We start from the raw sequence: 27010 nt of genomic DNA, 5'->3' as shown, positions 1-27010 counted from the left end.
AAGACAAGGGTGTGCCCTGACCGGTTTGGCTCAGTGGATAGAGCATCAGCCTGCGGGCTGAAGGGTCCTGGGTTTGATTCCAGTCAAGGGCATGTACCTTGGTTGCAGGCACATCCCCAGTGGGGAGTGTGCAGGAGGCAGCTGGTCGATGTTTCTCTCTCATGGATGTTTCTAACTCTCTATCCCTCTCCCTTCCTCTCTGTAAAAAATCAATAAAATGTATTTTTCAAAAAAGACAAGGGTGTATTTTTTAAATAATAATAATCTACACTAATAAAAGAGAAACATGGTAATTGGCGTACGACCGCTACCCTTCCCATTGGCTAATCAGCGAGATATGCAAATTAACTGTCAGCCAAGATGGCGGCCGGCAGCCAGGCAGCTTTAAACTAACATGAGGCTTGCTTGCTTCAGTGACGGAGGACTCCAACGTTCCCCTCTGAGCCTGCAGTTTCAAACATTGTAACAAATATAGACGACCAAAAACCAGCTTTCAGCCGGCTGGGATCTCAGAGCTAGAGTTGATACAGAGTTTCAAGAACCGAAACAAACCAGATACCTGCTTTCAGGAGCTGAGGCCTAAGAGCTGGAGCCTCAGAGCTAAAGCTGGCCCAGAATAAAAAAAGAAAAAAAGGAGCAGTTTGGAGCTTCAGTCCCAGCTGAAAACAGCCCTCAGCCCCTCACCCAGACTGGCCAGGCACCCCAGTGGGGACCCCCACCCTGAAGGGGGTGTGACCAGCTGCAAACAGCCATCATCCCCTCACCCAGGCTGGCCAGGCACCCCAGTGGAGACCCCCACCCTGATCCAGGACACCCTTCAGGGCAAACCAGCCGGCCCCCACCCATGCACCAGGCCTCTATTCTATATAGTAAAAGGGTAATATGCCTCCCAGCACCGGGATCAGCGGAGCCGAGAGGCCTCCCAGCACCGGGATCAGTGTGACAGGGGGCAGTGCCCAAACCCCCTGATTGCCCTGCGGCTCTGTGTGTGACAGGGGGCGGGGCCACAACCTCCCTATCTGCCCTGCTCTGTTCGTGACAGGTGAAGGCACCCCAACCCCCTGATCGACCCTGCTCTGTGGGTGATAGAGGGCGGCACCCCTCCCTCTCCCCCCCCCCCACGGGCCCTGCTCTGTGTGTGATGGGGTAGAGCCATAACCTCCCCATCGGCCCTGCCCTGAGTATGACAGTGGCGGCGCCCCAACCCCCAGATCCGCCCTGCTCTGTGTGTGACAGGGGGTGGTGTGCCAACTCCCCTATTGGCCCTACTCTGTGAGTGACAGCGGGGAGCTCCTCAACCCCCTGATGGGCCCTGCTCTGTGCTTGACAGGGGGGAGCTCCCCAACCCCCTGATCGGCCCTGCTCTGTGCATGACGGGGCAGCGCCCCAACCCCCTGATTGGACCTGCTCTGTGCATGACAGGGGGTGGCGCCACAACCTCCCCATCGACTCTGCCTTGAGTGTGACAGGGGGCGGTGCCCCAACTCCCCATCGGCCCTACCCTGAGCGTGACTGAGGGTGGCATCGCAACCTCCCAATCCGCCCTGCTCTGTGCATGACAGGGGGCAGTGCCCCAACTCCCCAATCGGCCCTGCTCTGAGCCCAACCAGGGCCTGCACCTAGGGATTGGGCCTGCCCTCTGCCACCCGGGAGCAGGCATAAGCCAGCAGGTCGTTATCTCCCAAGGGGTCCCAGACTGGGAGAGCGCACAGGCCGGGCTGAGGGACCCCCCCTTCCCCCCGAGTGCACAAATTTTTGTGCACCGGGCCTCTAGTAATAATAATAATTCCAAGCAGTTACAAAAAAAAAAAAAATCCACATCACAGGAAATTCTGCCTGTTAAATTATTATTAAAGAAGACCATTAGCCTGAAGCAATCTCAGTCAATTTATTTTTTTAATTTATCTTTATTTACTTAACCAGTTCATTCTATTGTATATTTATTTTATTGTTGAAAGTGTAACAGATGTCCCCTTTTTTCTCCATTTACCCCTTCCACTCTGCATCTATCCTCCAACACCAGGCCTATCACACTAGAGTCTATGTTTGCAGAGCTCATCTGACAGATGTGTGGAAAAGGAAACAAAGAAATTTAACATGGATTTAGTAATTATTGCAGTATATATGAACTCACAGTTGTTAGATATTATCATCAATATTACTTATATTAAAATAAGAGCAATACAGTAAGTGGGTATAAAGGTAATAATTTTTAACCACCCTAATATTATGCAAGTGGGTACTTGGGGCTTAGATAAAATTTCTAATGATGCAGCAATATGTTATGATTACAAAAGTGCTTTACCTCAACTTAGGCAGAGTTCACATAATGTGCTCTAAAATATGCCTTAAAATTATTCCAAAAGCAGCTGAAGTGATAATGAAGACACTGATGTTGAAGATTATTGAAGAGATTCTAATTACAGTTGTCTTATGAATGTGAGCATGGACAAAAAGCAACATTTCTAAGTTATTATTTTGTGTAATATATATTTAAATGTATATGCAAATGTTTAAATTAACCAAAAAAAATATTATGTTTGGGCATTCAATGATTTCACCTTTATTCATCAAGGTTTCTACATTCAAGGAGTTCAAACTGGGAGCTTCTCATTGGAAAAAGGAAGACCTGTACCTTATATATAAGTACACTATATGCCTCTAAAGTAGAGGCATATTAGACCTCTTAATCATAAAACTCCAAGATTTTTACGTAATTACTAAAAGTTAAATTACAGTGGGGCCTTTACTTACGAGTTTAATTTGTTCCGAGACCAAACTCGTTAAGGAGCTCGTTAACTCAAATTACTCTGTCAACTCAATGCAAAAAATCGGCCAAGAGACAGCTGGTATCTCAAAAAACTCGTTAGTCGGGACACTCGTAAGTCAAGGACCCACTGTACTCAACATCTAATACTTCTTGGCCTGTGTTATTACAGACTTGACAAATGGAAAGTTGCCTTCTGAGGTATCTGTCTCATATATATAAATAAGGAATAGCAAGAAAGATTGATTTGACCAAACAGGGTTGAAGAAGTTGTTACTGAAAAAATAGTCATTTCATGTTTATTGCTCCCATCAATGAGATTTCAATGAACCAGTTATATCTAACTTATTTAAGCACAGAAAGTATTATGATTCTCATCCTCATCTTCATTTTTTAAATGAAGAAACTAAAGTATGGTGAAAAGCCACAGTGATTAATACAGCTGAGATTCAATAGTATGTCTCTTGAAACATAATAACAATGTCAATACAAGTTTGCCGTAGCATTTAGGAGCAAGCTGCTTACCTTTCAATAGCTAATTCTTTGTTAGAAAGTTGCTGCACTGTAATCACAACCTTCTTCTCTATTCCTTGCTTCAATTTGAAATAAAATTTATCTCTGTCCTTAGGCACAGGACTGAAATATGCAGAAAGAACAGGAATTATCAATACAATAAGTAACAAAATAACATAAGATAGTCTATTGCAACATTAGAATGAGACAAGGTATTTAAGCAACAACACCCTTATTCTTAAAATGTACTAAACTCTCATCCTGCCACACAGTAACAAACTACCTATAATAATAAAAGTGTCATGCTAATTAGACTGGACATCCTTCCGGACAACCTTCCGGAAGCCAGGGCTACAAGGGAAGCCTGTAGCCCGGGTGCCAGAGGGACACCGGTGCCAGCAGCAGGGGGAAGGAAGGCTTGCTTTTGCACGAATTTCGTGCATTGGGCCTCCAGTAATTTTATAGTCAGCAAAACCTAACAGAGGTTAAAAACAAGATTTTGTAAATGACATCATTTCAAATTTTATTTTTTAAATTTAACAAATTTAGGAATATGTTTTAATAACTTGTTTTTAAAGATAGTCCCATGTCTGATTTAGCTGGAAGTGCAGTTCTGAGTTCTTTTAACATAGTGAAACCCAAGGCAAAAAAAATTAGAAGATGAGCTTACTTTTAAACATCTAGAACAGTGGTTCGCAACCTTCCTAATGCCACAACCCTTTAATACAGTTTCTCATGTTGTGGTGACCCCCAACCATAAAATTATTCTCGTTGCTACTTCATAACTGTAATTTTGCTATTGTTATGAATCGTAATGTAAATATCTGATATGCAGGATGTATTTTCATTGTTACAAACTGAACATAATTAAAGCATAGTGATTAATCACAAAAACAATATGTAATTATATATGTGTTTTCCGATGGTCTTAGTCGACCCCTGTGAAAAGGTCGTTCGACCCCCAAAGGGGTCGCGACCCACAGGTTGAGAACCACTGATCTAGAATGTGAGATAACTGTGATATATCCAGGAAAATATACATAAAAAATGGACAAAGTGATATAGATTGCAGCATTCTAGCCCTAGGCAAGACTGAATATTTGTAAGAGTTATTAAAACAATAAATGTCTAAAATATAGGTTGTCTTATCTGAAAAAGAAAGAAACCTTGAGCAACTTATTTGACCTAGGATCAATTTCTGTATCTATAATAAACAGATAAAATACCTACCTAACAATTATCAAATTGAAAGCACAGTTAAGGCACTTACTAGTAAGTGATCATTAGAATATGACTGGCCCTACCCGGTTTGGCTCACATAGAGCTTGGAATAAAAATCCTTCACCCTGAGTGTAAAGACAAATGGGAGTGAGGAATGAATGAAAAAAAAAAACATGGAGCCCTCGCTGTTTTGGCTCAGTGGATAGAGTGTCGGCCTACAGATCAAGAGTCTGGGGTTCGATTCAGTCAAGGGCACGTACCTCAGTTACATACTCCTCCCCAGCCTGGGCTGGTCAGGGCACATGCAGGAGGCAACCAATCGATGTGTGTCTCTCACATCAATATTTGTCTTTCCCTTTCTCTTCCACTCTCTCTAAAATCAACACAAAAATATCCTCCGGTGAGGATTAAAAACAAAAGAATACAACTGTGGCCTATTATCCGCCTATTTTTGAAATGGAAAAAACATTCTAAATATACCATAGAATGAACTGGTTAAGTAAATGATGGTCAAACCACACAATCTACTACTGGTAACCATTAAAAATAATTTTGATTAAGTACATTTTAATAAAAAATTCTTATAAAGTTAAAAGAAAAATTTATATGTATAAGAATATATTTAAAAATACTTCCTAGAAATAAACAAAGGAAATAACTAAAATATTAAAAGTGATTGTCTTAGCTGACAATACTACAGCTGTTTTTTATTCTACCTTTATTATTTTACTAAGTTTTCTATAATAAATATCAAGACTTTTAAATATTAGGAAAATCACTTACATAAAATATTTTAAAATCAGGAGAAAAGTGAAACATATTCACCAAATATTTCTTTAGCATTTTAAAGCTTTAAACGAACATTGTATAGTTTCTGGCCTCTTTATATTAGCCAATATCATATTTCAGGCACAATATCAATTTATTTTCATTCCAAATAACCTCACCTAAAGTTTCCTTTTCCATCATCTTCTTTTACCTCCAAGGAGACACTGAAGGTAAACACATCACTGTCGGGTGTAGGAATAACTGAGTCTTTAACATCAGACACTTGTCTGGAAGAACGTTTGAATGCTGTACAGAAACTATATAAAATTCTGCTTACCTAAAAGAATAAAAATGGGAGTACCATTAGGCAAGGCTTTAACTGCATTTTTATACCCTTCTCTCCTAATTCTTGAATCTATAATTTACCATAACATTTTTCTTCAGCAGATATAGTATAGGCATATATACAGTTTATAATATATGTTGTATAGTCTGTAATATTTTATATATATATACTTCTTTCAATCTGGCATTTAAACACAGTAATAAAGATATTTAAGTTCACAAAAGATCTCTATTTATTTATAGATGAGTCTAGACCTCAGAATATAGTATATTGCAACGAATGAATCAAAAGATAATTACTAGAATGATGCCGGCATCTAAACCTTCCCAATCAACACACACAAACAAGGTTTTAGCCCAAGTCGTCAATTTCTCTTTTCACTTCCCTCAGCTTCAGAGGACTAGACATTTAGGCATAGAATGAAGCAAATACTGGTTTTTGCAATAAACAAACACAATAATATGGTTGTTTCCAGTGTTGTTACACAAAGTGGTTGTGATATAAAGGTATTGCAGGATTCCAGAATGCATGCTGAAATGGTCATATCTATTTTACTAGTAGTAAGCCACCCTCATACACTTCCCCTAAAATGGAAAAATATCACACACTATTCCAGAAGTTATTCTTTTCCTCAGTTCCAAAAGAAGCATCATACAATCTCACATCTGTGTAAGCCTAAAGCACCAAAGACCTTCCAAATCTCCTGGGCCACTCATGGGTTGAACAAAGAAAACACGATGAAATAAGAAGGGTTTAACGAAGGTCGTATTTTCAAAACCTCACATTGGGAGGAACAAGTAAAGAGACTTCTCTGGATGTTAATAAATCCTTCACTTTAAATAGAGTGGGTTCAAATTACTCACTGAATTATATTTGTCTAGGACTGTAATATTTTGTAATTTGCTTGAAACAAGAACCCTTTCATCAACAGTAGAATTTCTTAAGGTATGGGGTATTTCCCCATTTTTCTATCTTGTTATATTCATATATTCTACCTTTTCTCATACATTCAGTCTATCACATTCAAAAACAAGTAATTCTCAAACCTCCATCAGCCATACTTACACATATTAACCTATATTACCCTAAAATGCCTTGCCAATGCCAAATTCATAGCTTCTTGAATATAAACTTTTAACTGTATAAGAATGTTTAACTTCAGCAATATCACACTGCACATAAAATTTTAATATTCTAATGTGTCATCTGATTTTAATGTTATATTAATGAATAAAAACAGCAAAGGATTGACATTAACAAAAACTGTAAGCCTCATATCTTAGACATTTAAAACAATGATAAATTTACTCATTCTTTCCACAAATATATTTTGAACATGTTCGGTGCACTAAGTATTATACTGCAGTTAACATGAAGTTTACATTCCAGCACATATATGAAAGCTGAGTGTGCTTGAGGTAGGTGAGGACTTATTAGGTAAGCCAAAAGCAGAAATGTTTAGTCTCAACTGGATACTTATTTGACTTAGCTCAGTAATTTAAGTGTTATAGAGGAAAACAGAACCAAAGAACATGCTAAGAATATGTCATTGAATATTGTGCCTACAAAGTAAAGTGTAAATAGGAACTTTAAACTACTTTTGGTTCTTTGAGTACTCCCCACCTCCTAACCCCCAATAAAATGTGAAGTCTATTGGTCTCTTTTTACCCATTCAACTTCAGCATATTTTTAAGAAAACACTATATGTGAAAACAGGGAAATACCTTTTTTCCCTGTTTTACATAATTTTTCAAACATTTGTATAGTCAAACTCCAATTATATTTCTTTTTTTCTCCTCTCCTATATCGTCTATTTCACTTTCTTTGTGTCAAAGCTATCAGCAAGCCTACCACATCATACCACATCAAGAAAAGTCAAAAAAAAACTTGGCAAATTCTAAAGTAGATGGCAAGGCTCAGGAATTTCTCTTTTAAAAGGTTAAGTATATGGGGCTGAGCCAGAGTAGGTAGAGAATGATGGGGGGCGGGAGGATCAAACTACACCTTTCTCTCTTTTTGGAGGAAAGACACAACAGTACATTAACATCATTAATAGCAATCAAACTGCATTTAGTCCTGAACGTATCTTACAAGTTGCTATTTCCAACAAAAGGTTAAAATCATTTGTGAATTCTAGAGTGGTAAATATGCTGGAATGGTATCCACAGATTAGTAAGGTAGAGAGCTTCAGAAACAATAATGACCAATATTTATAGTTACTGGAACAAACCGGGTAACCAATATCATGACAAGAAAATTAACACAAGCCATGGCAAACATTTCTATATATGCCAACTATTGCATGTGCACGCATGCGCGCACGCACACACACACACACACAGACACACACACAAATGTACTAGAATAGGCCTTTTCTTTGCAGAAGGCAAAAGTTTATTGACATAATACAGTACAATTTTTCCCCAGAACACAGTACGTATAGAAAGCACTAATTAAACATAAAACTATGTTGGGATTGTTGTTGTTGTTATTGTGTTATTGGTTCTGAAGAGGTGAAAAGGAGAATGCATGTAGATACATGGAAAGGAGAAACATCAAAATCTTAACGCTGGTGAAATTTTGAATTATATATATATATATATTTTATATATATATATATATTTTATTTCGGTATTTTCCAAATTCTCAAATATGTACTACATGTTAATAGTTAAAAAAAAAAAAAGTGCTATTTTAGCCTTGGCTGGGTGGCTCAGTTGGTTGGAGTACAGTCCTGAACACCTAAAGGCTGTGAGTTCAAATCCCAGTTAGGGTACATACCTAAGTTGCAAGTTTGATCCCCGGCCAGGGAGCATATAGGAGGCTACCAGATTGATATTTCTCTCTTACATTGATGTTTTTCTCTCTCTCCCTTCCTTCCTCCCTCTCTTCCCTGATTTCTAAAATATATCATTAGCCCTTGATGGTTTGGCTCAGTGGATAGAGCATCGGCCCTTAGACTTAAGGGTCCCAGGTTTGATACCGGTCAAAGGCATGTACCTCAGTTGCAGGCTCGATCCCTGGCCCTGGTCAGAACATGTGCAGGAGGCAACCAATTGATGTGTCTGTGTCTCTGTCTCTCCCTCTCCCTTTCACTCTCTCCAAAAATCAATGGAAAAGTATCCTCGGGTGAGGATTAACAAAAAAATAAATAAATAAATAAAATATATCAGTAAAAACATATCCTTAGGTGAGGATTTTTTTAAAAAAAGACATTTACTTAAATAACATAGTTAATTAAATAACCTAGCCCATTTTTCAAAAATAAATATATTTTACTAATATTGGTAAAAGAGAATCAACTCTTTTAAAAAGACCAGGTGTCAGTACCAGGTGGGCAAAAGACTTATCAGGAGGAATTACTTGGTAAATTATATAAATGTCTAACCACTACACTGTACATCTGAAACTGATAATATTAAATGTAAACTGTAAGTGGAAAGTAAGTAAAAAAATAAATAAATAAATAAATAAATAAATAAATAAATACACCATATGTCAAGAAAATATTCACCCCAAAAATAAATGTAGGAAAATCATTCTATAAAAGACACCTGGAAAGATATGTATTAAAATTTTTAAAATATCTCGCTCAAATTTATTACTCAGTGAAAGGGGCTAAAATAAGAGGCATATCATAAAATAAAATAAACTTTTTAAAAATTTATAAAAATCTACAGAAAACACTAACGGCATAACTTCTGAATTAATTTCCAATGTAAAGTGTTTTGCTAAAATAACATCAATAAAAACCAGTGCATTAAGAATTAAGATCTTCCCAATGACACCCTTAATATTTCTCATAAAACACCTCTGAATGCCTAAAACCAGATAACAACCGTGCTTCTAAAATATAACACTGAGAATTGCTAGTAATGAATGATAAGTATGTTAAAACATACAAATAACACAAACATCAAAGTCTGTTTTGAAGAAAACGATCACACTGACTAGTAGAAATAAATTCTTAAAGAGTCAACTAAGCCTTTTAAAGTATCTTTAAGAACAGTTTTGTATAATATATCCATAAAAATGTAACAAAAATAGGTGCTTTCTTGGCTTTTTTCTCTATGCTTTCTGATATTTCACTTTTGCAGCAGAAGCCTAGCCCGTCATTCTCCTGAACAATGATCACCGGCATCAGGATTCTTTGGGCTGGATCCCAGATCTTTCGCCACAGATCACTGAGATTCGCTCCAGCAGAGTCCTGCAGAAGAACATCTAGGGTGTGAGGCAAATGTGCGCTAAATCTTCTGTGGGGTTAGAACCCCTAATCCTTGTGCCACAGGTCCAAAGAGGCCATCACCTTCACCAGCTTCCCCTCTGCCACTGCTGCTGGCTGCTGCCTGTGGAACTATATGGTGAAATAAGAGCATGACAGTACAGCTGGTAGTGGTAGCCATGTTGCTTTTCCTACTTGAAAAGACATCTTCTTGCCTTAACCTACTTCTTCATGTCTCATCCGGGGACTCTGAAAACAACGAAAAACAAATTAATTAGCAACACTACTACACAGTACATATTTAAGCAATAATAATGTCTATCACATGTTCCTAAACTATCTTTGCCAATTGTTTGTGCTCACCAAGAGAGCCCAAACACTAAGGACTAAAGTTGTCCCTTCACCACAGAACAAGAAACTTCTGGGAACAAAATAACCTGACAACTGGTAGATATAAGAAAAAGACTTTAAATTAATTAAAGGGTAATTGTTTTTTTGAGGGGAGAGGAAGATCTTCTATAAAAGCATGGGTAAAAAACAAAGGCAGGTGGGATGCAAACTCTATAACTAATCAATCCCTTTATAAAGCATAAATGAATGACAAAAATCCATATTTGCCTGTTACAATGTTAAAGCAACAGAAAAGTTGTTACTGAAATTACATGGGGCTTCAGAGTCAGAGACTTCCATTGGAAACCCAGCTCCATCCTCTATTCTCTTAGTCTTCAGATAAGCAAAGGGTAACTACATGTGCCAAACAAACCAGAGCACTTCTAAGAACACAACGGAGTGCCATTAATAATACACCTGGAGAAGAGGGATAAACTATGACTGCCCCAGGCAAGAAGGAGCATAAGATCATCAGTTTAAATAAATACTATCTATGTCATGGAGATGTGATGAGTATTGAGTAAGTGCTCAGCATTGTGCCAGGCATAAGCTCTATATTTACACAAGGTTATCTTTGTTTAGAAATGATGTCCTTTCTTCATAAAAATTTTTAAATTAATTTATTTGAGAGAGAGAGGAAGGGAAAGAGAGAGAAAAAAGAAACATCGATTTGTTGTTCCACTTATCTATGGATTCATTGGTTCATTCTTGTATGTATCCTGACCGGGGATCGAACACGCAACCTTGGCATATCGGGCAAATGCTCTAACCAACTGAGCTGCCCAGCCAGGGCTAGAAAGGATGCCTTGTAATAAAGTTTAATGACAATTTTGTATTCTCCTTCAAGAAATGAATTTTACCACCAATGTCCTATAGTGTAACACTTTGAAAAATGTACTCTAAAAAATAATAATAATACATGGAAATAAAAAAAAAAATACATGGACATCACTTGCTCACAGCCTGCAAAGTACCAAATATTCTCTCTAGAAATACTATTTAATACCATATCCAAAATGGTAAGGGTAAGAATTCCCCTGCCGAAACCGGTTTGGCTCAGTGGATAGAGTATCGGCCTGCGGACTGAAGGGTCCCAGGTTCGATTCCAGTCAGGGGCATGTACCTGGGTTGCGGGCACATCCCCAGTGGGAGATGTGCCGGAGGCAGCTGATCAATGTTTCTCTCTCATTGATGTTTCTGGCTCTCTATCTCTCTCCCTTCCTCTCTGTAAAAAATCAATAAAATATATTTAAAAAAAAAAAAGAATTCCCCAGTTTTATCCATGCTTTCTCACTGTTAAAGCTCCAAAAGATGACAAAGATGCCTTGGCAGTGTGGCTCAGTTGTTTGAAGCATCATCAGAAGCACCAAAAGGTTGTCGGTTCAATTCCCAAAGCACATGCCTAGGTTGCAAGTTCGATCCCTGGTAGGGGCGCATACAGGAGGCAACCAAAATGATGTTTCTCTCTCACTCTCTCTCTGTCTCTCTCTTTCTCAAGTCAATGAACATGTCCTTGGATGAGGATAATAAAAAATAATAAAAAATTAAAAATTTTAAAAACCTCAAAAATGACAAAGATTTCCCCACCCATAAATAAGTGGATGCTATAATCCAAAGAGAGTTTCATACCGTCACAATTAAGAAGACTGCTGCAGCCAGGTCCCTTTCCACTTCCTTTTGCCGCAGTGTTTCTGCCTCTCCAAGCAGCAGGTTTTGCAACTCTTCAACTTTCACTTCCTTGCTGTTGAGTGCCAATTGTCCAGAAACCACACAGGGATATTAAATGGTGGCTGCCAACATGAAATGCCAGCACTCTACCATCAGAGTGTGTGTGTACATAAATGTTGGCTGAAATAGAATCAGAACTACTTCTCACACAGGCATGGATTCTGATAGAGAACTCTATGGCTACAATCTAAGTTACATGTGTCTGTGCATGTTCATTTTGGTGGTCAGGAAATAAAGACTGACATGCCCCTCGTGCTTAGTATCAAACACACAGAAATCTATATTTCTATGAGTTTACATGTTGTGGCCAGAAATAAGCTCTCAGAACTCCTGTTAATACAATGTTTGTTTACGCTTCATGGTAAAGAGCAAAGACAATAACTACGGCTTTCAGCATTTTCTGCTGACAATTTATATTCCCCAAAGCACACATTCTGGCGAACTTGCTTATCCAAACCCATTGATTAAAGCCTAAATACTAAAGTTCTAAAAGTGCAATTTCTTTTTAATTAACAGATGCAGAAATGAAGGAAATTTCCCCATGTATTTACCAGCCATTTGATTCTGAATTATTTCTCCAGGCTTAGAAGAAACCACCACTTAAGAATGGCTAAAAGGAACTTCCTGGCCCCTTCGAAGGCCTCCAAGTTGACACCCTGCTATATGTGAGCATTTGCATATTTAATTAGGCCAGTTTTCTAGAGCCAAAGCCAGCCGCTAAGTGGATGTACGTAAAAAACAGTCTCTATAGTGAAACTACAGAGCTCTATGAAACCACTTTAGTACAGTATCCAAGTGCAAGCAATATGCAACCATCATGACCGGCAGACGAAAAGGTATTGTTAGAGGCAGTTTTTCAAATCACATGGACCAATCAACTTGGGCAAAATAATAAAAAGGTGCAAAAAAAATCCCTCTTTCTAACTAATCCTGAGCAATGACTACCATGGTGGGGTGGGAGGACAGTTCGTCAAGTGGCCTTCTCCTGTTACATCTATTAGGCTGAGTGTGCCCCACCTATAATACCACTTTCCTGCATAGTTATAAGATTTGACTTTTCCATATTCAGTTCTATGCCAGTAAAAATATGCTCTTTCTCTTTAGAAATATACTCCAAGTTTATATAATATGGTACATACGCATACATACAAATTTATGACTAAGATTAGGGCTCAAAAATACTACTCTAATTCGTCTCCTTAGCCCATTGCTACAATATATTATACTTACTGCCTCTTTAATTTCACAGGTGAAAACGTGTATCTGAAATTCTTCTGAACCATGGGAACTCTCTGTAAATGCAAAGCAATTGCTCTCTGTTGTCCCATCATGTCCACGTGCACAGAACAGCACCTTATAGATTGGAAAAGATGCTATCTCCACATTGCTGGACTGATCTATGATTCTGCAGAACAGTGGTGGAAAATGAAATAAAATATTAACTATCAAAGAACAAAAGTAAATAGTTTTACTATGCCAATAACATATAAACATAATCATCTTAAAATCACAAAATAAACTGGTACTAATAATGTGAGAAAACCATTTGTCTTCATATTCTTGCTATATGTATATAATGTATAAGCACACAAATTCTTCACCTTCTTTTGACAATTACTTCACTTTTATGTTTCCTATGATCTAATTCACTTACTGCCTGTCACCCATCCCTAAATGCTAGTCTTTTTCTGTTACAGGAAGAGGAAAAGGAATGCCAGCACAGAATAGCATAGACGATCCAAAGGGAGTTCATTTCTACTGAAAGCAGCACCTGTAAGTTTATCCAAGCCCCAGGTCACTGTTCAACTGAGACCTCTTTTATCACAAAAACGGTCAGAGAGGTTCCACAGATCCAATTAACAGCAGAATTTAAAAGGTATAAGGAGAGAGAGAGAGAAAAAAAAAGAAGTATAAGGAGTCTGTGGAATTTAAGAACAAATTATTCTCTGAATTTCCCTATACAAATTCCAAGCCCTAGATTGATCTAAAAATTCAAGAACACTGCAGGGTCTCAAACTGTGAAACTGAGGGGTATCCACTAAAAACAGAGGCAAGTCAAAGCACTGGGTTTGTCAAGAAGTATTTGGTACTTTGAAACTAAACAGGTAACATTAAAAAGCATTTTGACATTTTTAACAGTTATACAAACAATATATCTACAGAACCCTTTTCTGAAAAATTCAAAGCATTTTTACCAAAACCTTGCAATTTATATTGCTATTTTAGAACTTAGCTAACATTTTTTTCACATTCTAAACTTTAGAGAATGATGAAAATCGGGAAGAGTTTGAAAAAAGATTAAGACAACTTTCGGGGAATATTACAGGTTTAGGATACATTCAACCTCATTTCCTAGAGCTGGTACACTTATTTGTTCATTCAGCAAATATTTGCTGAAAACTTGGACCAGATACTACTCTAGACACTGAAGTAACAACAGGGAAAAATAGAAATACCCTGCTCCCATGGAGCTTATGTCTAGTGAGGAAAGTAGACAATAAACAAATAAGCAAGTAAGTTGTATATAATGTCGAGTCAAGGAAAAGTGCTATGAAGGAAAAAGAAAAAAACAGCGAGGAGAAAGAATATAATCACAGGTGTGACTGAAGGCCACTGGAGGGCTGAATGTTGGAGTAACATCTGATTTACATGTAAAGAAATTCAAGGTTCGCCCTAGCTGGTTTGTGGATAAAGTGTCAACCTGCGTACTTGAAAGGTCCCGAATTCGGTTCTGGTCAAGGGCACATGCTGAGGTTGCGGGCTCGATCCCCAGTAGTGGGCATGCAGGAGGCAGCCAATCAATGATTCTCTCTCATCATTGATGTTTCTAACTCTCTCTTCCTCTCCCTTCCTCTCCCTTCCTCTCTGAAATCAATAAAAATATATTTTAAAAAAATAGAAATTCAAGGTTCAGATGACATTAAACATTATTACTAATTAAGCATAAGGAAAAAAAAACCATTTTGCTTCTTTCCAGTCTGATGAAAAGAGCTTAAAATGAAGGGCTCACTCCAATTTTTTGACCCACTGTTAATGACAAGGTGGAGGCATGCTATTAGGCTCTTCAGAATACAAAAACAGAATTACATGTATTTTATAGTTATATTTCCACTGATATTCTAAGTATAATTTTGCACATGCCCCTTGCAAAAAAGGAACACAGTCTAAGCCTAAACATGTTTCCTTTGCATTACAGAGTAAAAGTGAATTACCAGTAAGTCCTAGGCTGATTTATGATATAACATCATCACCATCACACAAAATCTGCAATATGTCTAAGAGGAGAAGGGGGATTACAGCTCACCTCACAGAACCTTCTGGAACATTTGGCACATACAGAGTAACGGGAAAGGGGTACTGACTCGAAGATTTCATAGTTGCCATTGCCCGTAAAGCCTCTACTTCATTACGTGGGGAAGAAACCTTCATACATCCTAAGTAGGTCAGTTTGTTAAATAAAACACTATCTTCTTCCGGCAATCCACTTGGAGAAGATGGTCTGAGTGCAGAAATTTCTAAAGAAAAAAAAAAAGCACTCAAAAGTCAATGCAAAATTTCACAGAAACATAAGAACCAAAGTGGGAGCTCTCAACCAGCACTGAAAAGCTGGTGGCCGTGATCTTAAAAACAAAGTTAACAGGATTTTTAAATTTTCAGTATCACTTTATCCCACTTCTCCTATGGTTTCTATGAGTTCAGTACAATACCTGTATTTGATGGATCCAAAATTAACTGAAGAGATGGCTTATTTGTTTGGCTGGATGAAACACCTCCAAGCGAATGGTCTGAAATCTCACTGGAACTTTGACGATCCACAAGAAGGCTGCCTTGCCCTTTTTCAGAATCTCTCAAAATCTCTTCCATGGCTTTTTCCAATTGTTCATCACCATTAGAAACTATCTACAGACAAAGCAAGACAATTCTGTATCAATCATATTATGGTTCTGGAGCTGAATGAAAATATTTCACTTCTAGAAGAAATTAAAACAATCTAAATATTTGTTTAAATATAGTTAACTTAACATCAAGAATTTATACAGTTTTACCTAATTTTACTAGATATAATACAAAATCCTGAATTACAAAAACAGCGAAACTAGAAGATTATTAGTTTCAGAAAAGGATTTCTCAGAATGCTTCAGGCACTTTCCAAGTACATCTGATCTGAGAACTTGTTTACAGAGATTTTCTTTTCTTGTTATTTCTTTTTAGTATTTCATAACATATTCCAGAACCAAATAATCTTAAATGTACGGGCTTTAGGGAAAGCCTGATAAGTTTAAATAGGCCACAGTCTACTGTGATATCATTTAAAATGTCATATTTCTTATCATAACATAAACATATTACTGATTTTTTAAAATATATTTTTATTTATTTCAGAGAGGAAGAAATATCCATGATGAGAGAGAATCATGGACCAGCTGCCTCCTGCAAGTCCACCACTGGGTATCAAGCCCACAACCCAGGCATGTGCCCCTGACTGGAATGGAACCTGGGATCTTTCAGTTCGCAGGCCTATTTCTAATTTCTTTATAAATTTTGTTTTTCTTAAAAGCAGAGAAGACACAAAACCTAAGTAATAAATAACATCTTAAATACATTAATACTAAAATACAGATATTCAAAGAAATTTAAATAGTTATTTGTTTAAATAGAAATTTAAATAAATTTAAATAAAGCTATTGGTTATTTTAACAGAATTATAAAACTATATCTTCAACATAAGGTAAAATGGGTATTTAATAACCTGATTTTTATATAATTTTATTAGATTTGTATACTAATATATCTTTGATGCCATAGTTTAAATTAAACAAAAATCATTTAAAAAATATGTAGCAGTTCTGACTACCTTCTCTACTACTGTTTCTAGAAGATAGCTATGCAATTCTCATGCATATATACCTGGGTTTGCTTGGTTTTTTCTTTGAGTTAGGAAAGGCAACACAAAAATGAAAAAGGAAAAGGAGCATAACCAAATACAAACACTAAAAATAAAAGACATATATTTTTAAAATATTTAAACAAGGCAACTGTTAAATCACATACTACAATGTTACCAGTTGATTTGAGGTCATAACGAAAAAAAAGTGAAAGTAAACATAACTATTTATATAATCAACTTAACCCAGTAGTAAGAGAGATAAAAATATTCAGATAAATTACATTTATGTAAGATTTAACCATTAAGTCTAATTCTCAATTATCCTTTCTCTTTCTCCGTCTATTCCATTCTTTCTAAATTCCGAATTAAAAGATAAATAACCAAAAGCAAAAAATTTCAAAAATATACAAACCAAATAAGAAGCCTCTAAATACATCAAACATTGACTCTATTCTCACAGTCAACACTGGAGAAAAACCTTTGGATTTTATACATCTCCTTTCACCTAGTTAAAGAAGCCATAATTTAAAATAGTATCGTTTGTAGGAAAGAAAAACTACCTTCAGTTCAGGTTTTTCTTCATCTTTTGTAGAAGTATCATCTGCATGCTGAGGAACCAAAACAAATTCTTCACTGTTCTGTGCAGCCACAGAATCTGATGACCCAGTAACCTTCTGTAAGGAAGCTCTGACCTCCATTTCAGTCCTGCAAAAATCTCTTCCCACATCCACCTGGTAAAAGCCGCAAGGATTAAAAACAAAACCTATTGAATAAAAACATGAACTGATCAATCCTCAGCCTTTAAAAATGGCTCATGTGAAGAAGAATTCTTCTCACTAGACAATTATCTCAAAACTAAGGAAGCTACCCTCTTGGACTGGGCCACATAATGGAAATATACTCTCTTCGCCCTGAGTTTCCAGGCTAACAGAACCATATTGTTCCCTGAAAAACAATATAAACCCGCCCATATCTCAACTACTACTGTTTAACTATTTTTCTCCTAGAAATACTATTTTTATTGTTTTTAATAAATAGAGGAAAAATTAAGCATGATATTAGAAGTATCTACAAATTCACACACACAAAAATATATTCACAGAATTATTTTGTAATTAAATCTAAATGTCTTAAAAAACGTATCTCCTCAAGACTATATATAGTACTTTCAAAAATATTTTATGTTACTAAAATTAACTAATATACAATTCAACACCCTAAGCCATATATCTTTTTTTTTCCCCAGACACATTACCATTTATGAGCTAGGGGGTGGGGAGGGGGGGTATCAAAGCTTTCACATTGCATTTATGTAGCAAACAATGTTACAGTGATCAAATACAGTGTAATTCTATTTTCTGGATAGATCTCTACACCACAGAAACTCAACATTCTCCAAATATTCACACTTTAACTCAGCATGAATACTACTACATAGCAGACATTGCACTCAGCACTAGAGTTACATGAGTGAACAGCCTGCTCTCCTGGAGCTGACATATAGTGAGAAAACAAGCAATGACGCAAATAAGATAATTCCAAATCACTCTAAAGCAGTGGTTCTCAACCTTCCTAATGCCGCGACCCTTTAATACAGTTCTTCATGTTGTGGTGACCCCCAACCATAAAATTATTCTCGTTGCTACTTCGTAACTATAATGTTGCTACTGTTATGAATCGTAATGTAAATATCTGATATGCAGGATGTATTTTCATTGTTACAAATTGAACATAATTAAAGCATAGTGACTAATCACAAAAACAATATGTAATTATATATGTGTTTTCTGATGGTCTTAAGCAACCCCTGTGAAAGGGTCATTCGACCCCCAAAGGGGTCGCGACCCACAGGTTGAGAACCGCTGCTCTAAAGTCTATGAAGATTATGAAAGAGGTTAATGTGACAAAGGGTAGCTTAGCTGTAAGGAGTGTAGGGATAGCTGTAAGTAAGGTAGTGGCAAAGGACTCTCCAAAAGGGTAATATTTGAGCTGAAACCTCAAAGACAATAAAAAGGACCTGCTCAGTGACCAAAGGGTAATATGAAAGGGGTAAAACAAGTAAGCCAGGGTTAAATAGGAGAGGACCATGTAACTTTAGTAGCCTGCTGATCTAAGCCTGAATTCCCCCAGAAATGTTCTTTTTCTCTTTCTAATTCGGTTACTTTGCTCACTGCAGCATATAAATATGGCTGCAATATCTCATTTTGCCATTAGGTGACACTAACACCATTACTCCTGGCCCTTAGAAAAAAAGTACTTGCAGCTTCAAGTTATACTTTTAAAAAAAATTACTTCCCAGCTTTACTTAAAAAAAATCAAAAATTCCACTAATATCAAAATAAAAAATAATTATACTCCTAGGCTAACAAGATAGCCATCATTTATATGTTAGACATGTTAATATCCTTCTTTTTTAAAACCCTTCAAGTACATTCATCTGTCCTCTCAAAGTTTTTCTTATTTTGTATGTTATATGTTTCTAAAAATGCAGTATGTATTAGCAGCCATGTCTTTACCCTTCCAGATTGCCCCATGAATCCTTGATTGCCAAGACACACTCCAGGTATTCTTTGTGTGGCCAATCCTTCTCCAAGTCCTTTTAAGCTGCCACTCCTCTACTTAATACCTACATGTTAGAAATTCCCCAAGTTCAGGTCCTGAGCTTTTTTCTGATTCCTTGCCACACACTATAAGTAATATCTCTCATTGTCATGAATTTAAATACTACCTATATGCTGACAGTGTCCCAAATTTCTACCCCAACCCAAATGACTCCTCTAAATTACTTATTTGGAACCCATGTGGAATTCTCAGTAATGCAAATGTGATCAAAATGGAATTTCTAATGTCTTCTCCAAACTTGCTTCTCATTCAGATTTTCCATTTCAGTAAATAACAACACCTCCTACCAAGTTGCACACACAAAATATCTGGGTCTCATCCTTAACTCATCTCTACTGCATTCCTCACATCAGCATGTCAGCCCCACCTCTAAAATACACCCTACATCTATCCCATCTTGCTCTATATCCATTTTACCAGCCTAATCCAAGCAATGTTTTTATCGACTATAAAAGTCTCGAACCCATCTCCTTCCTCCATTCTACTCCTCCCTAATTTACTCTTCACAGAGCTACCAAAGAACACTTTTAGGAAATACACTGAATTACATTAAAACTCCAGACTAAAATTTTTTTACTAAAATTCAAACAAAATCCAAACTCGTTAACAGCACTTACAAGGCCAAACACACCCTTGCCTCTGTCACTTTATCATTTCAACTCTTTAATCACAGAAAATTCAGTCCCAACTTAGAGTCTTAGCTCTTGCTTCCTACCTTCGTATGACTGACTCCACTGGTATCAGCTTTCATTCACCCATTCAACAAATATTTTATGAGTCCCTACTAGCTAGAAACTATAATGGGAACTGGAGACTAAATGATGAGTAAAGACAATGCAGTCCTGGTCTTCCCAAAGCTAACATTCTTATGGAAGAGATAAATAATACAGATGTGAGTAAATCAGGATCACATACTGGAATTATTACAGAAGGCGAGGAGAAGGCAGGAGGCAATACGGATCCAGCTGATGTCTGGACGTAAAAGAACGAGTAAGCCATGGAAAGAACTAGGGAAAAAGAACTTGATGTGAGAAACGCCTTATTGAGGAATGGAAAGGAGACCATGACAGCTAGATCATAGTGAGTATGGGCGAGAATAGCAGGAGCTGAGATACGGAAAGGATGACAGAGAAGCCTGAAGCCGTCACGACGTAAGGCTATCTAAATAAGCACCCTCCCCAAACCCAAACTCTGCTTTGTTTACCAGGGAATATTCCATTCCTTGCATAGTACATACATAGTAGATATTCAATAAATGTGTGGAACAAATTGTTCGTAAAAGCACCAATCACTTGAAAGTTCTCACAAAATAGCAAATGTAAAGCCAGGACTCAGTAATTGCTTCAGAGTAATGCTCTGCCCTGCACTGTCATACTGCCTTTTAGTCTACTCATCGGCTGAGAACAGGGTTGGTATGTGTCTCTACAGAATGCCACTGTGCACACCGGACCCCCTGCACTCCTTCCCACATCAAAACTTACCTGTCTCTTCCCCCAAAGCATTCTTCTTAGATCAGTGATAAGTAACCTGAGAGTTAACTCTGCATTAGTGTTAGTAAATATTAATGGTTGCTCAATTCAAATTAGATTTGCAGAGATCTTTTAAATATGGAGTTTGCTGTTCTGTGAACTCAAGATTAATAGATTCATTTCAATTCAGCAAGTAAAGCAGTACAGTACACAAAAGCAAAACTTCTTTTAACGGCATTTGGTTAAAGGCTGCCCTATTATAATCTAAAAATTAGAATGTAAAATCTGACAAAGAATGTTTACGTCTCTTCAGATTTAAAAAAAAAAAACATTACTGGGAACTATAGGCATAAAAAATTTTAATTTTTAGGGAATTTTAAAGGTATATGAGAATAAGGGACAGAAAACTTATCAGTGTTACCAAGAATATGATATATTTTTCTTCATTACCTTCTCACCTGTTCTGAACCCAAAGAAACTCAATAAATATTTTTTGTTTAATTAAATCACATAAACATCCCCACACCTGTAACAATTTTAACAAGTGAAATCCCTATTAATTCTTACTCTAATGCCACATCATTTTTGTCAAATAAGCAATATATCTAAATTAGCATCTCACTTGGATACCTAAAACTACAATTTTCACATATACTAGAAACCGTATAACCACATTCAGCAAAGTCTAACTGGCAGCTATCTTCTTCCCAAAATAACCAAACACATTCAAAAGATAAAGTCGTAGTGCACATGGTCCAATTTCTTTCTGTTCCAAATGTGGTTAGTCTGCTTCTTGCTTTTATATTACATGTTTGCATGTATTAATTTTCAAGTAGCTCTTAAACTGAAATAGAAAACTGAAAAAAAAATGAATGTAAATCCAGATTTGGTAAGCAGGAAGGACTATGAGGCATGAAAATTAGAATGACTATAGTAGACTCATTACAAAGGTGGAAATAAAAAATATTCTTAATTTACAATAAGAAAATAGCAGGCAAGAGCCACACTAATATGTAGGTGTGTAGGCAAGAATGTCCCTGGCCCTGAAAAGGGCACAAAGGGGTCTTATTAATTCATATTACTTTAGTGGACACCTACTTTTATTAGTCCAGCAATCATCTGCAAAACTACTTTTCTGAGAATAAGGCTTCCCTCTATTCAAACTACATGACTTGTATAGAAACCTCAACACTGTGGCCAAACAGATTCAAAGGTAAACATCCAAACTAGACCAATTAACGTATTTCCTAAGATTTCTGGACTGATGACCAAAGAGTTCATCATGACAGTGTCCCTCTTACAGCAGAAACTTTTAAGATGTAAACTGGGAATTGTTGGTGGCCATGTTTTTACCCATCTGAAGAATGCCAGTATGTAGGGAGAGAGTAAGAAGTCATTCCTATACACAGACAAGCAAGAGAGTCTTACTTGAGTCCATCATTTTGAGTCACTCCTGAAGCCTAGCTCCATCTGTTCCCATCCTCAGTCTTGGTAAATCCACTGTTGCCTTAATTCTATAAAATATCCCTTCCAATAAATTCCTTTTGCATAAGCTAGTTTAAATTGAGTTTCTGTCACCTGAAGCCTAATGAGTCCTAATGTAACTATATGCTAGCCAAAAGACATACAAGCTTATATTTTAACAGGCTGCAGATAGCAATATGGTTTCATATAGTAGGTATGAGAACAGAAATCTCAGTAAAGGAAGAGCAGAGAATCTGAAAAATTGACAATAATTTCCCAGATTAACAGTGTAGTGGATATGATGAATGAAAGAAAAAATAGAGAAATGAATTAATTGAAATAATCACAGGAACAAACACAGGATAACACAAGTGGTAATTACAGTCAAAGGATGGTTTAAAAGACAATAGGAAAATATTTTAAAACCAAAATAGGAAGCCAGCAAAGGACAAAAAGGAATTTAAAATGGTAGGCACATTATGATTATTGCTGCATAATGCTCCTATCATAAAAACAGAATGTAATACAGGAAAAAAAAATATTTTATTTAAAAATCTGTATTAGGATGATGACATTCATAAGTTAACTGTGATAGATCAGGTTATTTTTACCAATTTTTTTACTCCCTATTACAGAATTGTACATTTGTGCCTCTGGCCATATGACTTTATAATGCCTCCCAAGAGAGTAAGTGAGGCAAAATATTTCCCTGGCCAAATCATTTTGGGCTGAGCCACAGAATATCAATAAACAAAACCTGAGCAGACAGTTTAAATTTGCTTGAGTTATTTGGCTTGGTCTCTTGAGAAGATCAAGAAAAGAATATGTACCCAAAATGCAACATGTAAATAAGACTTGAATTTAATCCACAGCCGGAAGTATAGTCTCCCTCACAGACCCCCAGAACCATAAGTTAAAAAACAAAATGTTTATTGTTGAAGCCATCAAACATTTCAGTATTGTCACACAGCACTACCAAAGCAACAGCTAATTAAGTGATCTACTATTTTTAAATTTCTTCAGCATTGTTATACTATCTTGAGATTAAACTCAGGGAAAGCTAACAGCAACTAACAAATCAATCTCTCAAGGAGATACTGCTATGACTCTTCAACTATTACCTAAAAAAACTCCAGCGGTTTCTATAATTATTATTGACATTCCACTGAATTAAAATGTACTTTAATAGCCTACCCTTCTAATACTAATATTTAACTCTAGATATATTCAGTTATGTAAAACTTTAACCCATGTCTCATACTGTTGTTTAGAAAAGCCTACTCAGCAATAACTTCTAGGCAATAAATATAAGTTTAAAATATTGTAAAATATATATACTCAAAAATTTTAATGAGGATTAACTTTAATTCTATATTTTTCTCTTGGTTTTTCTGCTATAATTACATATGCAATCAATTCAAAGGTAAAGTTGATGCAATTCAGTTTCATAAACTTGGCTTAAGACTAATAATCATCTTTGTGCCCAATGAGTACAGGTATATATATGGTCAAGGGGAAAAAATCCATCATATGACAGAATACAGTACAGAGTCCTCTCCTTTCCTCCCTCCCTTCCCCTGTCCCTCCCACACTCTCTAAAAGTTAATGAAAAAATATACTTTTTTGTGAGGATTAACAAAAAAATAATAATAATAATAATAATGGAAGGATGTATCCTATATAATAAAAGCCTAATATGCAAATCAACCGAACAGTGGAATGACCAGCAGAATGACCAGTCGCTATGATGCACACTGATCACCAGAGGGCAGACACTTAACGCAGGAGCTGCCCCCAGCCCACAGGCCCCAGGCCAGCCAAGGCAGGTGCCAGCAGGGGCCCCCTGATCGCCCTGCCAGTTGCCCCACAGATTGGCCCTGATTGCCGGCCAGGCCTAGGGTCCCTACCCGTGCACGAATTTTGTGCACTGGGCCTCTAGTTATTTAATAAAGGTGATAAGACAACCAGCTAATTATTAGGGAAAAATTAAATTTGATCCCTACCTGAAACCAAAAAAAAAAAGACTGATAAACTTAGCATATCAAATAATGTGGGCAAAATTTAAAGGCAAGAGTTTGAAATGGTATTGTCCTAAATATATAACAAGCTGTTAAAAAGAAAAAAAGATAAATACATCAATAGAAAATGAAATAGAGAACACAAAAAGACAAAAGACCAATACACATATTATTAAATGTTTTTTTAGCATCTATTCTATCTCTTCCCCAACTGTATAGCAGCCCCAGTCCCTAGCCTATTGGGGGAGGGGGGAGGGTGATAGAGGCAGGAGGAATGCTACAGGTTGAGTCTCTAAATGAATTCTACGCCAATTAACTTAATACCTTTTACTTTAACACTTTGTTTCAAGCGAGGCACTAAGTCTTAAGGCAATTAACATGGCATTTTCCTGACAATAGTTCAAGGAAGAATATAAGAACTAAACTGTCTCTTCAGATTAAACCCACAAGAGAATGTATTGGAAAAGAGAGAGAGTCGCTCCTCCCTCTGGACAGTATGGCATATAGATATAAGGCCTATAAAAGATCTCAGGTGTCAGGGAAAAGGTAAAGAATGATGCTAAAAAAAAAAAAAGTGAAAACGTTTTTATTTCACTAGAAGTTAAAGAACCTAAAGAGACATGCTTTGCAGTTAATGAGATAATTACATTTTAGTTTCAGTTGAAAATAACAGTAAACTGGAAAATAACATTTAAAATATTTTTCAGCCTGGCTGGTGTGCCTCAGTGGTTGAGCAAAGACCTATGAACCAGAGGTCACGGTTTGAACCCCAGTAGGGGGCATGCAGGAGGCAGCAGATTAATGATTCTCTCTCATCATTGATGTTTCTATCTCTCACTCCCTCTCCCTTCCTCTGTGAAATCAATAAATATATTTTTTTTTCAGAGAACCAGCTACTAATACATATATTAGGCTGGACAAATAGATAAAGCTAAATTCTATATCTATTGTTGATCTGTATCTACTTGTGTATAGAAAAGTTACATAAACACATATTTTCATTTTCCAGGGGAACTAAATGTGTTGAAAAATTATAATGCTTGTACCAATCTGACCAAAATTGTTCAGATGGAAAGAAAGGTAAAGCTCCTCTATGAATAAAGATGATTATTTAAGAGACCTACAGCAGCAGTTCATAAAATGCTTGCATGACAGTTTTGTGAGCTTCTAAAGAAAATGATCATCCTTAGCTGGTCTATAAAACTCAATTTTATACATAACTAATAATAAAACATAACTAATCATGCAAGAGGAAGGAGTGAATAATTAAGTTAACAGACATTTGTTCCACTGTCCAAGAACAACATTCATCCAGCCTAATGGCAGTCGTACAAAATGATACCCTTTCCTATCTCTCTTATTCTGGAACAGAATTAAAATGAGACAGATGTTTGAGGACTTCTTCAACAGTTTTCTCTCAAGAGGACACCAAGCTATAAGAATTTACTAAGCGCCAGTGAGTACTATGGAAAAAGAAAAAGAAACAAATGACCAACCCCTCTAACTGAAACTGTAGCAGAACTACAAACAACTATCAAAAACTCAGAGATAAGCCCTAGTATGTCAGATTTTCCTTAAAGTAGAAAAGAAAATCAGGGGTAAGTTAATCAAAATCTGAAAAAAAAGATGTCTTTCCTTAAAATTAGATAGAGGTGCACAACATCATGAATATACCATTAGATAGATAATGGTGCACAATCTCATGAATACGCTAAAAACCACCCAACTGTACACTTTAAAATGGTGAATTTTATGATATGTAAACAATATCTCAACAACAAAAAGTGTAACTAAAATCTATACGTAAAACCTCCCACAAAGAGAAGGAAAATATATGTAAAATAACTATTACAAAAATATATGTAAAAAACTATCAGAAGTTTTGTGTTTAGCAAGAATTTGCTATTAAGCTGTACTTTCTGTATATTCCAAGATCTCTTTTCTCAGGGGAAATAAATTGGGGGAGGGGGGATACAAGTACATATTTTGTCTCCCTAATAAGCCATGAAATTTGAATATCTGAATGGACATGCAAACTCTTTGCTAACATTCCTCATAAACAAACTCTACTCTGAGAGACCTGTCAGAGCCTGCTAAAGTTTCAGTTCAGAGTGGCCTGCTCTAATTTCATTTCTGTGTTTTTATGTTAGCCAAGGCTGCTCAGTCAATTCTAATAGCTGGATCCTTTCTTGTGAAACACTGCTCCTACCTTTGCAGACCTAAGCTGGGAGCTGAGCTGCCTGATCCCACTGGCAGCCATGTTCATACAATAGTCACTTGGCACTTTCGGTTAGGAGTTCTGTGTTATCTACGCAATACAAGTTCTAAGCTGTCTACCTAAATAGGCAGATGACTGTCACCTCTCTAGAAAGCCTCTACATCCTAGAAACAACCCCAGAGGAACAGGATTTCTCTTTTCCAGGATACATAAGGCAGAAGGCATCTAGGAGAAGTCAGAATAACGAACGGCCCTTTATCCCGAGCTACACTGATGTTGCTTTTACCTTTGTTCTACAACAATAAACAAGAGAACACAAACAAAGTATACTCTAATTTATATTTCACCTAAGATTTTATAAATAAGTAAATATTTA

The 27010-nt window shown here is 36.7% G+C and overlaps 1 protein-coding gene across 3 annotated transcripts in view; it reads right to left on the bottom strand.

Moving 5' to 3' along the window:
* Positions 1-27010, bottom strand: part of RABGAP1L (RAB GTPase activating protein 1 like) — a gene marked incomplete at its 5' end in the record, with an annotated part of 440168 nt that overhangs the window by 382102 nt on the left and 31056 nt on the right. For 2 of the 3 annotated variants that reach the window (XM_081112106.1, XM_081112105.1), the window contains 6 exons: positions 3293-3403; positions 5449-5606; positions 13186-13360; positions 15260-15470; positions 15663-15855; positions 17404-17574. In XM_081112106.1, coding sequence (XP_080968232.1) covers positions 3293-3403; positions 5449-5606; positions 13186-13360; positions 15260-15470; positions 15663-15855; positions 17404-17541 — 986 coding nt within the window. Of the gene's footprint in view, positions 1-3292; positions 3404-5448; positions 5607-9750; positions 10087-11856; positions 13105-13185; positions 13361-15259; positions 15471-15662; positions 15856-17403; positions 17575-27010 lie in introns of those variants that run through there. The other variant, XM_081112107.1, reaches the window with a different exon arrangement.

The sequence above is a fragment of the Myotis nattereri genome (assembly GCF_964212035.1).
Source record: "Myotis nattereri genome assembly, chromosome: 18".
In the NCBI taxonomy this organism is placed as follows: Eukaryota; Metazoa; Chordata; class Mammalia; order Chiroptera; family Vespertilionidae; genus Myotis; species Myotis nattereri.
The sequence above is the reverse complement of the archived record's forward strand: the minus strand, read 5'-3'. Positions and strand labels throughout refer to the sequence as shown.